The sequence below is a fragment of the Ptychodera flava genome, chromosome 1 (assembly GCF_041260155.1).
Source record: "Ptychodera flava strain L36383 chromosome 1, AS_Pfla_20210202, whole genome shotgun sequence".
NCBI classification, from domain to species: Eukaryota; Metazoa; Hemichordata; class Enteropneusta; family Ptychoderidae; genus Ptychodera; species Ptychodera flava.
This window is the reverse complement of record NC_091928.1, coordinates 49392959-49406343: the sequence shown is the minus strand read 5'-3', so window position 1 is coordinate 49406343 and position 13385 is coordinate 49392959. Positions and strand designations below refer to the sequence as shown.

Genomic DNA, 13385 nt, shown 5'->3' with positions numbered 1-13385 from the left:
ATGTCTGGATTAATAAATGACTTTCTGGTAATTTCTAAAGATAGGTTTTGTATTTATAGGCACAGTGCATCCTTGTGAATCTACGGCTATACATGCACATGTCATGTGTGTGCAAATGTGAAAAAAACTTGAAAATTGGATCTTTCAAATGCATTTGCGCTGTTGGTATTTAATTAATATTTTTAATTGATACAATGATTTGTTGTATGGTTCAAATTGAACTGTTATTGAAATAATCAGTTTAATGAGGATATTGTTTGAACACCAATAAAGACATTGTGGTGATTTTCATATTTTTGGACTCCTTTTGAAAATTTAATTTAGCAACTTTGCTCCTTATTCTATCAGATATCTGGGATCAAGCATATTGTAGCTGAATGTTGTTCTGTAGGTCCCTAAAGTGCATGTTTACCTGCCATTACGTTGTGGTACCAGTAATTCCACATGAAATGATAAGGGTATACATTTACATGCCCCAGGCTACCAATGATAAAATTCCCAATGGGAAACAGATGGAGGAATATGGATTGTATTTCAGTATGGTCAATTCAGCAATGTCGTCAGTGTAACTGTGCATTTGCTGTGTGTCCTGTACATGAAATTACACCATGGATATTTCAATTTTGCACGGTAAATTTGATCTCAGAAATAATTTTCTTTTACATGTATACGGGGCACATACATGTTTTGGACAACTGAATACAAAACATGATGTCCTTAAACTTATGAATGTCTTGCAGTCTCTTAAATCAATTTGGTGTGGTTATATCTTTGCATTAAATGTAAACAAAACAGCTTCATGTACTTAAAATGACAGGTGTTTTAGTCAACAAGCAATAACACATACATACCAGTGTTCTCCCTGAATAAGGTAACAGGGGCGTGCGCCCTCTTGTAATTCCGAGCGCCCCCTTGCCAGAAATGAAAAAGATTTATTTTTTTTGAAAAATAAAACAATAAAATGTACGGGGAAAAAAAGTTGACAGTGATTTACAAGCAAAATGCGAGCGTGAGCGTCGATCCTGCAGACTGCAAACGTAATTCTCATCGATCTTGCAAATCTCGCGAGTTTGTGATGTCATCCGAGATCATAAGCCCATGTGCAACTCATCGAAGGCAGCCATATTTGCATGGCTCAGTCCGTAACGTTACGTTAGCCACGGTCCTATAGGGACCGTGCATTAGGTAACCGACTTAGCTGAGTAAACATGGCAAGGAGCTGGAGGGTAACCAAGGACAGCAGAGTACACTGAAGTTTTTGTAGGAGGTTAGAATTTCGTTTGTGTATTCCTTCCCAAAGCAAAACAACCTAATTTTAGGCTCGATCGGACGTGTATCAGGATGAGAACACGTGAGTGTTATGGTGATAACTTTGACATCGATGAATAAATGTATGTCTCTAGACGTACTCGCTATGTTTTCTTTTTCAAAAAATGTAATCTTCATTGAAATCCGTGAACTGTAATAAAAGTTATGGAACACTGTTTCAGATCTCTTTTCCTTTGAGTTTTTTATACGAAAAAAATCTGAAAAAATGCTCCCCAAGCCTGAGTTTATGGTCACCGTGATCATTTTGACATCAATGAATAAATGTATGTCTCTGGGTCCTACTAATTACTGCCCGTCACTGCCCGTCAGGAAATTAGCCTTCCAATTACTGTAATCATCGATATTTCAATACCAAAGACCACTACTCTTTGTAAAAAACGAACGAAATAATATTCCAAGATCCGAAAAATGTTGATTTTCGAACGAGTAGCAACGCTAATCGTGTGATCGTACATGCATCACCATTGGCCATACATACTGCCCGTCGACGTCCGACCACTGCCCGTCACTGCCGTCGGGAAATTTACCTTTCAACGACTGTAATCAGTTGATATCTCATATCAAAAACATTACTTACTATACAACCAAACAAAATTGTCGTCCCAGACCCCAACAACGTTGATTTGCGAACGAGTGGCAACGCTGATCGTAATCGATTTCCGAACACTGCCTATCATCACTGCCTGTCGAGTAGAGTTAACCATGGCTACCTCCATGAGTTAACTTAGCGCTCCAATATTCACGTTAGTTCTGAGACAGGACCCGGGCATTTGGAGTAAAACAGACTCTTATTTTGTAGCTTTCTATTATATAAGTGGTCTTTGGTATTGAAATATCGACTGATTACAGTACATGGAAGGTTAATTGCCTGACGGGCAGTCGACGGGCAGTGACGGGCAGCAACGGGCAGCGACGGGCAGTAATTAGTAGGACCGTATGTCTCTCGCTATGTTTTCGTTTTCAAAAAATGTAATCTTCATAATTGAAATCAGTGAACTGTAATAAAAGTTATGAAACACTGTCTCAGATCTCCTTTCCTTTGAATTTTTTATACGAAAAAAATCTGAAAAAAATACTCCCCAAGTGCCACCAAATAACACCATTTTAATCTCTGTTTTTCAAAAGCTCCAATGGCAGGAGGGGGGACACCCCCTCCTGACCTCCCCCCGCGACCGCTAAAGCGGTCGCTTGTGGTGCTTCGCACCACGTCTTCGCCCTCTTCTAAAAAAATCCTGGGGAGAACACTGCATACTCTGCTACTGTACAGTTCAGCATTTCATATAATTTATATTAAGTCGTATTCTATCACTGGCGTTCTGATTAAAGAGCTGTTTGTCTGGGCACCATCCAGTGTTGTCAGGGTTCTACTTCAACCAAAATATGATAATTAACCCACAGCTATGATAGACATTGTGGCATGTACATGTATTTGTATACAAATTCATACAGGCACCTTTTCCATCAGCTTCTAAAAATAAATTCTGTTGCCGGAAGGCCAAAGTATGCTTTGTGAATAAATTATTGCCAACTTTGCGATGCATTATTAATGATACAAGTGTTTTAATTGAATTGAAATCAAATATGACAGCAGTTTTGAGTGCTGTTTATTTGTAGATACATAAACAAATCTAGCTTACTGTAAATCATAGAGGAATTTTTCATACATTCATCCTGCACTCTAACAATGGTATCGTTTATTGATAGAAACTGGTGTTCTTTGTTGTTCTATGGCCTTTATATATGTAAACACATAAAGTGTGATTATAGAAATAAGTACTGTTCAATCATGATGCACATACCAAGGTCAATATTGCTATTTTTAACAAGTCATAGAGAAGGTATTTGATTAAATAACATAAATAGACTTTTTCTAGGGTCTGTGATTTCACATGCTGCCGACATCACAAAAGATGGCTGACCATATACATGTGCACTGTACATCTGATTGTATTTTTGAAATTCCTCTTTCAAAGTTTTATTGTTTTTCATTTCAATAAACACGTAACAAGTATGGCATGTACATATACATGTTTATGTTCTGTCTTTCATCGTAAGGCAGCGTTCTTAATTTTCACAGCTCTACATGTCATTGGATGACACCATGTCATGACCATATCATACAAATTTCTTTGTAATGCATGCATTCCACATGATGAACACAGTGTCCTATAGAAGGCAGAGATGTACTGTAATGTTTTTCAGTTGATTTTATTTTCTGTTCAGGATGGGCATTCTTGTACTGGAGGGATATTTGTGTCTGTTGATGTAGTTTGGCTGTCATTCTGTGGTTGTGGTTAAAATGTTCTCTGTTGATATGTTTGGTCACATTACACCGCAGTATGAACATGAGAAAGCTCTGTGTGTCATTTTACAGTTCATCCATGGTACCGTTCACCGTTGTTCACATTTGTTAATCATAATGTGTAACTAAATTCTACCTGTATGATAGTAAAAAGTCAGTAGCAGTATAACTTTTGATAACTTTTTTCACTATTTTTGTTTTGTATGTCAGTTGCAAGATCTTGTTCTAGTCTCCAAAACATGTTGAAACACTTTTACCTGTTAACACAGTCAGTACATGTAAAATACACTGTTATTGTTTACACTGGAATTCTAGTCCAGACCAGAATTCACTTGTCAACAATAACAATACAGTCTACATATCATGCAGAGTTGACAAGCAGAATACTGTGTATCTCACCATGATTCAAGGGAGAGGAGAACAAGAAATTGTAGTTAATATTACAAATCAAAAATTGAAAAAATAATCAAAAGTTACAGTTTCTGGCCCATTTAGCGTCTCATTATATCAGCACTATCGTCTATTTTAAACACATGTACCAGTAGATATATTGCTATGTGTTTTTTGGTAAGGTTGTTGTCCTTGAATAACCTTGAAAACTAGTTTGATTAATTGCAATTACAGTACTGGTGTTCCAGTATGCTGTCCTATGCATCTCTGGTTATGAATACCATAGTTCATAATTAACTGACACTCATATTTTGTTCCATATGGCAATATTACAAACAACATTTACGCCCATGCAGTCTGAGTCGTATATGAACCAGATTTCTAACTGTTACAAAATTTTAGCATTACTGAATGCTAAAAGTGTACCATAGATGTATGAACTGTATGTACATGTACAACAGTATGATATTGTTTTTTTGTCACAATAATCTTGCAGGCAAAAATTATCAGGTGTAAAACTACCATGAGGATGAGTTGTTTGCATACAACACACATATATGTGTCATTCACTGAAATACGGAAATTAAATTTCCTGCTCAGCGAAGTATTCATCTCTTTATGGTCTTGTGAAAAAAATAAATTTAACAAGACTCATACCAACTAGAGCATTTTCTACTGGTACAAGAACCTTTAAATGATTGTCTACTGGACATCAGTGTTAACCAAAATTTATTTGTTTTTGTTTATTTGTTTATAGTCATAATGAGAGGAAGACAACTTTCAGTAATCCAAATACTGGTAAACCAGAAATTGCTGATGATTATCACTACCTGGTAGAGAAGTAAGTACACATGGCATTTCTTATTGGACATCTTTCATAGTGTGTATGCCTGTACCGGGTATGTTCCTGAAAGTTAAGGAATTAGTCCTGGAAGTGTATATCACTGGATTCCTGGAATCGGTCCCGGAAAAAAGGAATTATTTACTTCTGAAGACTCCTGGGAATGTTGATAAGTCACCTGTGATTTGTAAAGAAATCTCACTGTCTTGAATGTCAATCTGTCCTTGAAAAGAGTCTTGCCACAGTGGGAGCTCTATTATAGTATGTTGGCAATCCAATATTACAAACTTCTGAAAAATGATATGTTCGACCTCAAACATTTTGGAAATTGGATTAAAAGGCCCTCTAATGTCAAGGAATTTACATTAACTTTGATTGTATCAACTCTGTATAGTGTTTCTATTGGTGATGGTATTATTTTACAAGTTTGAATGAAAAGGAAATGTTAAATTATGTCAATGCCAAGTCATTGTCCCTGATAAAATTAGTAATCAAGAAATCAATTAATTAATTACTTGCTCAGCTTTCTCTTTATAAGACTGTTAAATCTGGTAACCAAATACAAATCAACAGAATTACACTGATGATCATTTTCAAAGAAATTTTGGTGATTTACACTTGAAGAATGGTCTTTCCATGTGCGATTTCTTTCACATCACACCACAAACGCTCCTATCCGTAGAAAACTTGAAGCGTAAATCAACAAATGAATGCCAGCTATGCATGGCAGCTTAATGTCAATAGCTGAGTCATGAGATTTCAGTCGTTGAAAACAAAGATATGACATTCTGAATGTCAGATATCTCACACTGAGATGTGACCAGCCACACTGCAGTGGTTTCTGTAATTGAAGAAACTGGGACGGTGTTGGTTTCTGTGGTCAGAACGTTTTGTAGCATTTAATGTAAGGTCAGGTCAAGAAACAGAATCCAGTTATTGATATCCTTCATTCTGAATGTTTTCTGTTTTGATGTTTTGTGGGGTCAGGTGTATGTATACATGTGTTGACAATTTGAAACACACCTGTAATTCAATTGTTACAATGTAACTTTCTAATTCTGTGATTGTTAATATGATTGGCCAGTGCTCGTTGTTGGTTTCATCGGGAGCCAATCAGAAGCATTCTTATAATGTACCGTAGCTGTCACCTTAGGTACAGTAACGACACTTTCGATTGATCACAAAATTACACTTGTCAGCGTGCAAATATTCCTGAAAAATAGGCACCCCATGCATAGAGTTGTCTTTCGTCCTCAAAATATCATCTTTTTGTAAAAGTATGTACACAGGGTACAATAACTTGATATAGTCAGCACGAATATTTGAAACTGACTCATCTTTCATGCATACATGTACATACATTTGCATAATTGACTATGATGGCCATATGCAAATTTTAAGGCATTAATTCATGTGACCTTCAACTCCATGCTGATTGGCCCATTTAATTGTTATAGAAATCAGTCATAACAATTCGACTTCAAAAACTCATGGTCACTGCTTTTAATTTTAGCTCAGACATGTACAGGTATTTATAGTATGACTTAACCCTTTTACCACCATAGTTTTACCCAAACCCATTGTTATCAATGGTGATTGTGGACCTGTTTACTAGGAATTGGGGTGCACAGGTAAATCAAAGAGGGAATACAATTAATGGACAAAAAAATCTGGTTACCTTGGCTAAAACAAATGACAACAAAAAACTTAAGAATGCTGGAAATTTGTCCTAGGGGGTTCATGTACTCGTACTGTACAAGTGCATTAATGTTTTCTTCAAATGGCTCCCTTACACAGGACAAAATTAAATTACTTCCATGAGAATTATCAGGCCTACCGTTCTGCTGGTGCACCGAACTGTATCAAGCTATTTTGCCAACAGCATAATATCTTGTGAAAAAGTTGTTGAAAATAAATTTTGAAAAAAATATAAGTACCTGTCGTGTGTATGTTACTGACACATATCATTAGAAAAAATTGTTTACAGAGCAATAACTAACTGAAAAAGCAATTGAGTACATCAACCAATCAGAAGCTGTCACAAAAAATACATTTGCATATATAACGTTAATTGACTTCAGTCAATTGAAAAGTATTGCCAGGAATAGCGATGGTTACATGCATGTAAAACATCCAAGTGCAATGTAATATTATTCATGTATGCATATTGTTGTTTAGCATATTTTAACAATGCAAAATGAATGGTTATAGCTTGGGAGTATAGTCCATGTACCTTGGTCTTGCACTATATGCTACTCTGTAAACATATACCGGTACACATACTAGAACAGCAGTGTTGAAATATGCTGGGAGAACAGTGGATTTTTTGATCAGGTTTGAACGTCATGACATGCCTTCACATACACACTAAGATCTTGAAGGACAAATTTCAACTGTTTCGTGAACAGCTTGGTATTCACCCATAGTAACCGAGTTAAAACGACCCCCTAGTGTGTGTCTGACATAATACTACCACGACATCTCAATGCCATAGTGTCTAGTTTTTTCTTCCCCACTGAGAACAGTTCAGTCTTTGTGTATATAGAGCCCAGAAAACAATCCCAGTGTTTCGTCTCATATGTGTATACTTCAAATACAACAAATTCTCCTCAGTCAACACAAATTCATTTACTTAACTTTAAAAAATTTTCTCACAATATTTTTTTTACAAAAATTCAAAAAGTTTCAATCATTATGTTTCATTGTAGATAACTTTCAAGTTACGATGTTGGTTTTCTTAGTGTATATGAATATGTATTTAAATGTCTAATTTACAGACAAGAATTACATGTACACAAATTTATGAGAGTGCTTTCACATTGCTGTGTATGTTGTTTTTTCTGTGTTCATCTTTAACGAAATGAATAACACATTAAGTTTTAGAAATATACAGAGGAAGTTGTGGACAATATTTGAGTAGAAAACAAAAACATATGTACAGCATCATGGCAATATAAATTGGACTACATGTACTTGTGCTAAATCATACTATTACACTATCCTTTGTACACATCATTTAAATTCAACTTTAGCCATATAGCGACATATCAAGTGACCAAGTTTTGATAAATTAGGATAAAATCAAATATTTGATTTCTAGCTATAATGAGAAATTTATGCCTTTTCTTCCAAAAATAAGAGAAATTTGTAATTTTTCACAATCTTTGCACTTCTCTCTTAGAATTCCAGTTTGCTTGATCGCTCTTGGCTGTTATTTGAATTTAAAGCGGGAACTGAAGAAGATTGAAATCATACATCAGAGGCATTAAAGAATTTAATGAATAAAGTTGTCCATGCGTCAAGGAATTTAAGAGCCAAAGAAAACATTTATTTTTATCATTTTTGACATCAATTTCCATTTCTGTTATTTTTCCAGAACTCCCAAGAAGGATCAGCTGAGCACCGTTGGCTCTGTCTCATCATCCAACACTGAAAACATGGAAAAGCCAAACTTTGTGAATAAAACCGTGTCCAAGAAAAGCGTGCCCACTGTGAGGAGAAGTAACAGGTCCACCATCACTCTGAGTGGCTGGTTAAATAAACAGGACAGCAGTGGACTGAAAGGATGGAAACGACGGTGGTGTGTTCTATCAGATTTCTGTCTATTCATCTATAAATGTAAGTACTTGATAGATTTTGTCATAAAAAAAGAATGGACAATAAATAATTGTAACTGTAGCAAATGAAAGCAGATGTTTCACAGTGTGTCGTATATTACTCTTTGTTTATTGTCCCGTGATCGTGTCGATTCACATGAGAATTTGATAACATTAGGCATATCAGCATCTTGTAAACGTCTCATTTAAATCTCAATTTTATCACCCAAAACAAGTTTCACGTAGCGTGAGAAAATATTTTCTTGTCTATTGTTAGAAGTGAATACAATATGTCAGATACACATTGCAAGAGGTTATTGTGTGAAAACTTTGTCTTTGTCTTGTACCTTTAGCCTTTGAATTGTGTGTTTAATTCCCTCAACAGTTACATGGCACACACACATATAAATACACATACACAATGAGGATTTCCTCCAGTCACAGTTTCTGATTCATGTCAGCTGTTGCCTGACAGTTGTGAGGATTTTCAACCAAGCTTGGCCTGTTTTTTTTTAAAAACAAAAGTATCACATGCATGTATACAGATACAGATAAATTGGTTTCTTGTTCGACTAAGCTGTCAACACAGAATATTTGGATGAAAATGTCCCATGTTATTGTTGACAACAATTTTGGTCCTTACGCTGGAAAACACAATCATTGTTCCTTGGATTTTTTGATAAAGCTACAGAGGCGGAGAGTGATACATGTATCTTCCAAATTTTTTCACGGACCAACATAATCTCCCATACATCGCTACTGCTGACTTGAAGTCTAGATTTTACAAATTGTCCACAATAGTGGAGGCATTACATCTACAGTCAGTGTTGATAGAACAAATTCTTAGCATTTCCACATGCTCCTCAAAGGAATCAAAAACACCATCACCAACAGCACTAAAATTATTGCAGTGCAGAAGTATATGTTCACATCAATTTCTAAAACAAAAATTCAAATTTGCTATAAAGTTGATTTGATTATTCATCCTGGCTAGAGTAGAATTTATCGCCGGTAAGATTGATGTTTTGTATTTTAGCATAGATAAAGAAGAAAAGGTAATTGTGCTTGTTTCTAGAACAAATTGATGTAAATATTATCACAAGTTACAGCGATTATTCCCTTCAACCATCGCCATTTCTTTGTTCAAATAAAACTGACATCAATGCAGAGTGTATCAGCTATCTTTCTAATCAAAGAACCAGTTACAGCATGTCTCTAACATGTCACTTCTTTCAGTAACTTGCAATTTCCTTTTGTTTCAAAATACACAACTCCTTTTCAATTAGCTCTGTTTGTAATTTCAATGTATATTTGTTGTTCATGTATACCCATAACATCACAATTTTCTCATGGTTTTATCAGAAAAATTGTGTAAACAAAAGGTTTAGTGAATACAATAATCAAACCTTTGTTTTACATCGCATTTTCATTGTTTAGTGAATGTTGACGATTTTTCTATTTCTAGCTTTGTGTTCATTTACACAACTTTAATTGTGGTTCTTGTTGTTGTTATTTACAGCTCCAGATGATGAAAGCATTTTGAGTTCAGTACTGCTTCCAAGTTATCAAATCAGTCAGGTGACAGCTGAGGATAAAATACACAAGAAAAATGCATTCAAGGTGAGTACATCAAATCAAAAGGTCAAATCAAGATCTCCTCTTCCTGTCTGTCTGTCTGTCTGTCTGTCCCCCTTTCTGTCTGTATGTTTGTCTGTCTGTGTCGAAATCTGTCCCTCCTGTCTGTCTGTACAAAATCTCATCCTTTCCCTTCTGTGTCTCTCTCTATCTCTTTTTCTCTGTCAAGATCTCCCTCTATCTTTTGTCTGTCTTTCTGTCTGCCAGTCTCCTCTCCTGTCTGTCTCCCCTTCTGTTTGTCTGTCTGTTCCCCCACTGTGTCCCTGTTCATCCGCCCGTCTTTCTTTCTGTCTTTTTGTTTCTCTCTCCCCTTCCCTTCTTCCCTTCTCTCCTTGACAATTGCTGAAAGTACAACCTATGTTAAAAATGGCATTTTGTTCATATGAAAAATTACTCAAAAGTATGTGAATCACTAACAGGTACATGTATACTATGGTTTATTCTTCGCTGGTTGACAAAAACTTGAGTGGAGCACTGTGTTAATGCATGTAGACCAGTACTGAATTGTGAAAACAGGTTTTGATTTACCTCTTGTAATCATCGCTTGACATTGACATTTCCTTGTCAACTCTCCTGATATCTTACCAGTGTGTGCATGCTAATATGAGGACATATTACTTCTATGCTGATACTGAAGACGACATGAGGAAATGGATTGAAAAGTTGAAACTAGCTACAGTACTACAGAGGGAAGGAGGGTAAGAAATCTTATAATTCCTCATCTAAGATTAATGTTTTGAATAACAGGGAAAGTGATTTATCAATTGCTTTAGCATACCTACATCTGTCCCATAATCCTTTCACCACTATGGTTTGGCCCAAATCTATTGTTATCAATGGTGATTGTGGACCTATTTACAGGGAATTAGGGGTGAACCGGTTAAAACTGAGATGAAAAAGCACTTTTCACGTTCTGCTTTTTGATGAAAATCAAGCGTTTAACCTTCCCATGGAGTTAAAGAGACAGTCATTTTGAATTAAAATGTTAGCTGTATGATTTACTTCTCATTTTGACCGCAGGTTTTTGAACGTGATAGAAAGACAGGACAGTTTAAGTTACAGATCACCAATTGTTAAAACTTTCGTTTTTGGGCTGTTTTGCAAAAAATGACCAACTTAAAACAGTGTTGTGATTATGGGTTAACTACTGACAACTGTGTAGACAATAGGGTGGGGTGATGTGGTGTGGAGTGGGGATAGTTAAATAACCAACATAAAGCGTTTGGCTTAAATAATCTGAATCATCACTTTGACCCCTTTGCTTGATGCATACTTCTCTGATGTAACCAATATTTCAATCTGATTTGCAGGGATGATGGCGGGGACAGTAGAACACCTACAGAGAATGGCAGTCTGAAACGTTTCTTTGAAGATGAGGATGACGCCGGCTTCAAGTCGCACCGCTCACCTCGCATGTATGATAATGCAGGCTTCAGAACGCAGCCTAGATCTGCGTCAGATAGATATGATGATCATCCCAGATACAGGTCACCCGCGGGAGACCAAAGGATTACTGGAAATGAATACCGACAATCCCACTTTGATGATCGCCGACCGCGACCAGAAGACGACGATGATGATGCTGGGTTTAAGTCATTTTCATCAAGAGGTAGTCGCGACACACCGACAAATCGCCGACCTAGGTCAGCTCAGGATCACACTGACTCTCCACATACACCGTCTCATTATCAGACAATGGAGCCACTATATGATCGCCCGGGCAGCCGTACGCCGAATCCATACCCATCAAGACAGTCAGGTAGATGCTTGCTATTATCAGATTGAAAAACATTTTGCATAATTAGCTTGATAGAGGTGAGCAATATAGTGAATTAAGATATGAGGCTATCAATTGATGTGGCAAGACTGATGGAGATTGGGTTCACACTTGACAATTTTAAAATTAATGTAATCCTAGGGGGTCTACTTGCTTGATAATGCTGTGGAAGTCCACCTCCCCTAGAAAACCCCATTGTTTTCGAAATGACGGTTTTGCACTATGTTCTTAAGTTAAATTTGATATAATCCTAGGGGGTTTAGTTGCTACAAAATGCCATGGAAGGCCCCCTAGAAAACCCATTGTTTTCCAAATGATGGTTTTTCACAATGTTCTTCAGTTGTTCAACGTATTAATTTGATATAATCATAGGGGGGATTTAGTTGCTACAAAATGCTGTTGAAGCCCCCCAAGAAAACCCCATTGTTTTCTAAATGATGGGTTTGCATGTAATGTTCTTCAGGTGTTCATCCTATTAATCTAACAATCCTAGGGGGTTTAGATGCTACAAAATGCTGTTGAAGACTCCCTAGAAAACCCCATTGTTTTTCTAAATGATGGGTTTGCATGTAATGTTCTTCAGGTGTTCATCCTATTAATCTAACAATCCTAGGGGGTTTAGATGCTGCAAAATGCTGTTGAAGACTCCCTAGAAAACCCCATTGTTGTAAAAGTAAAGATTTAACCCAGTGCTCTTCCCATGTTCCTCTTATACACTGCAACTGGTGAATTTGCTGTAAAAAAAGCCTGATACATTTGTGAAGGCCGGTACAGATTTGTTACAGTGAATAGACACTGAACCATGTGTATGTGACGCATGATCAGTAATTACTTCAAGTCTGGTCGTGAGATATCTGAATTCAAAGAGAGTCATCTCATCCCTGTCCTGAACTGAAAATGATACATGAGAACTATCCAGCATTGTTATCCAGTGGCTATAATCATCATCCCGTACTATGGATACTATGAAAGATAAATCTTTGCATCATCTTATTAAAGTTACCTCTCATAGGTTTTCATATCATACATTTATAAATTTATGTCTGCCAATTCTTGCTAGCTATGATCAGGCAATTTAATAATCGTGTGTCTCTGCCCTTGGTGTATTCATATAATATATAGCAATATTCATCAGTATAGATCTCAGTCATATAACATTATGCATGAAGAAATTAAATATTGTAGAAAGTTCCGTGTAGAAACTTCTCTGTATTATTTTTTCTCATCTCATTGTAGGAGCATCTCAGAGCAGAGACACTGCAAGACCAGATCAACTGAGAAGAGTTCAAGAATGGCATAACCCAAGGTAATTACTGTAGGCTGTCCTACCCCCTAAGGAAATGGTACAAACCATGCATGCAACCAGGCAGGGAATGTCACCATTCAGAAATTACAGTTGATGCAAAACTGTTGGGGAAAGTGTCACTTCCTTTGAGAAAAGTGAAGGGGATTTTGGCAACATCTGATATATACAAAACACGATGCACGTGATATGTGCAAGTGAAACACATGAGT

General features: G+C 36.5%; 2 protein-coding genes across 25 annotated transcripts in view; one reads left to right on the top strand and one right to left on the bottom strand.

Moving 5' to 3' along the window:
• Positions 1–13385, bottom strand: part of LOC139140318 (uncharacterized) — a 384451-nt gene that overhangs the window by 211206 nt on the left and 159860 nt on the right. The gene's annotated exons all lie outside the window — the stretch shown is intronic.
• LOC139140197 (uncharacterized) overlaps positions 1–13385 on the top strand; it is a 98771-nt gene that overhangs the window by 37455 nt on the left and 47931 nt on the right. For all 23 annotated transcript variants that reach the window (XR_011553971.1, XR_011553968.1, XR_011553964.1 and 20 more), the window contains 6 exons: positions 4779–4862; positions 8239–8480; positions 9978–10078; positions 10682–10791; positions 11404–11852; positions 13107–13176. Coding sequence is in view for 19 of the 23 variants with exons in the window: in XM_070709422.1 (XP_070565523.1) it covers positions 4779–4862; positions 8239–8480; positions 9978–10078; positions 10682–10791; positions 11404–11852; positions 13107–13176 (1056 nt within the window). In the remaining 4 variants the exon portion in view is untranslated. The remainder of the gene's footprint in view (positions 1–4778; positions 4863–8238; positions 8481–9977; positions 10079–10681; positions 10792–11403; positions 11853–13106; positions 13177–13385) is intronic.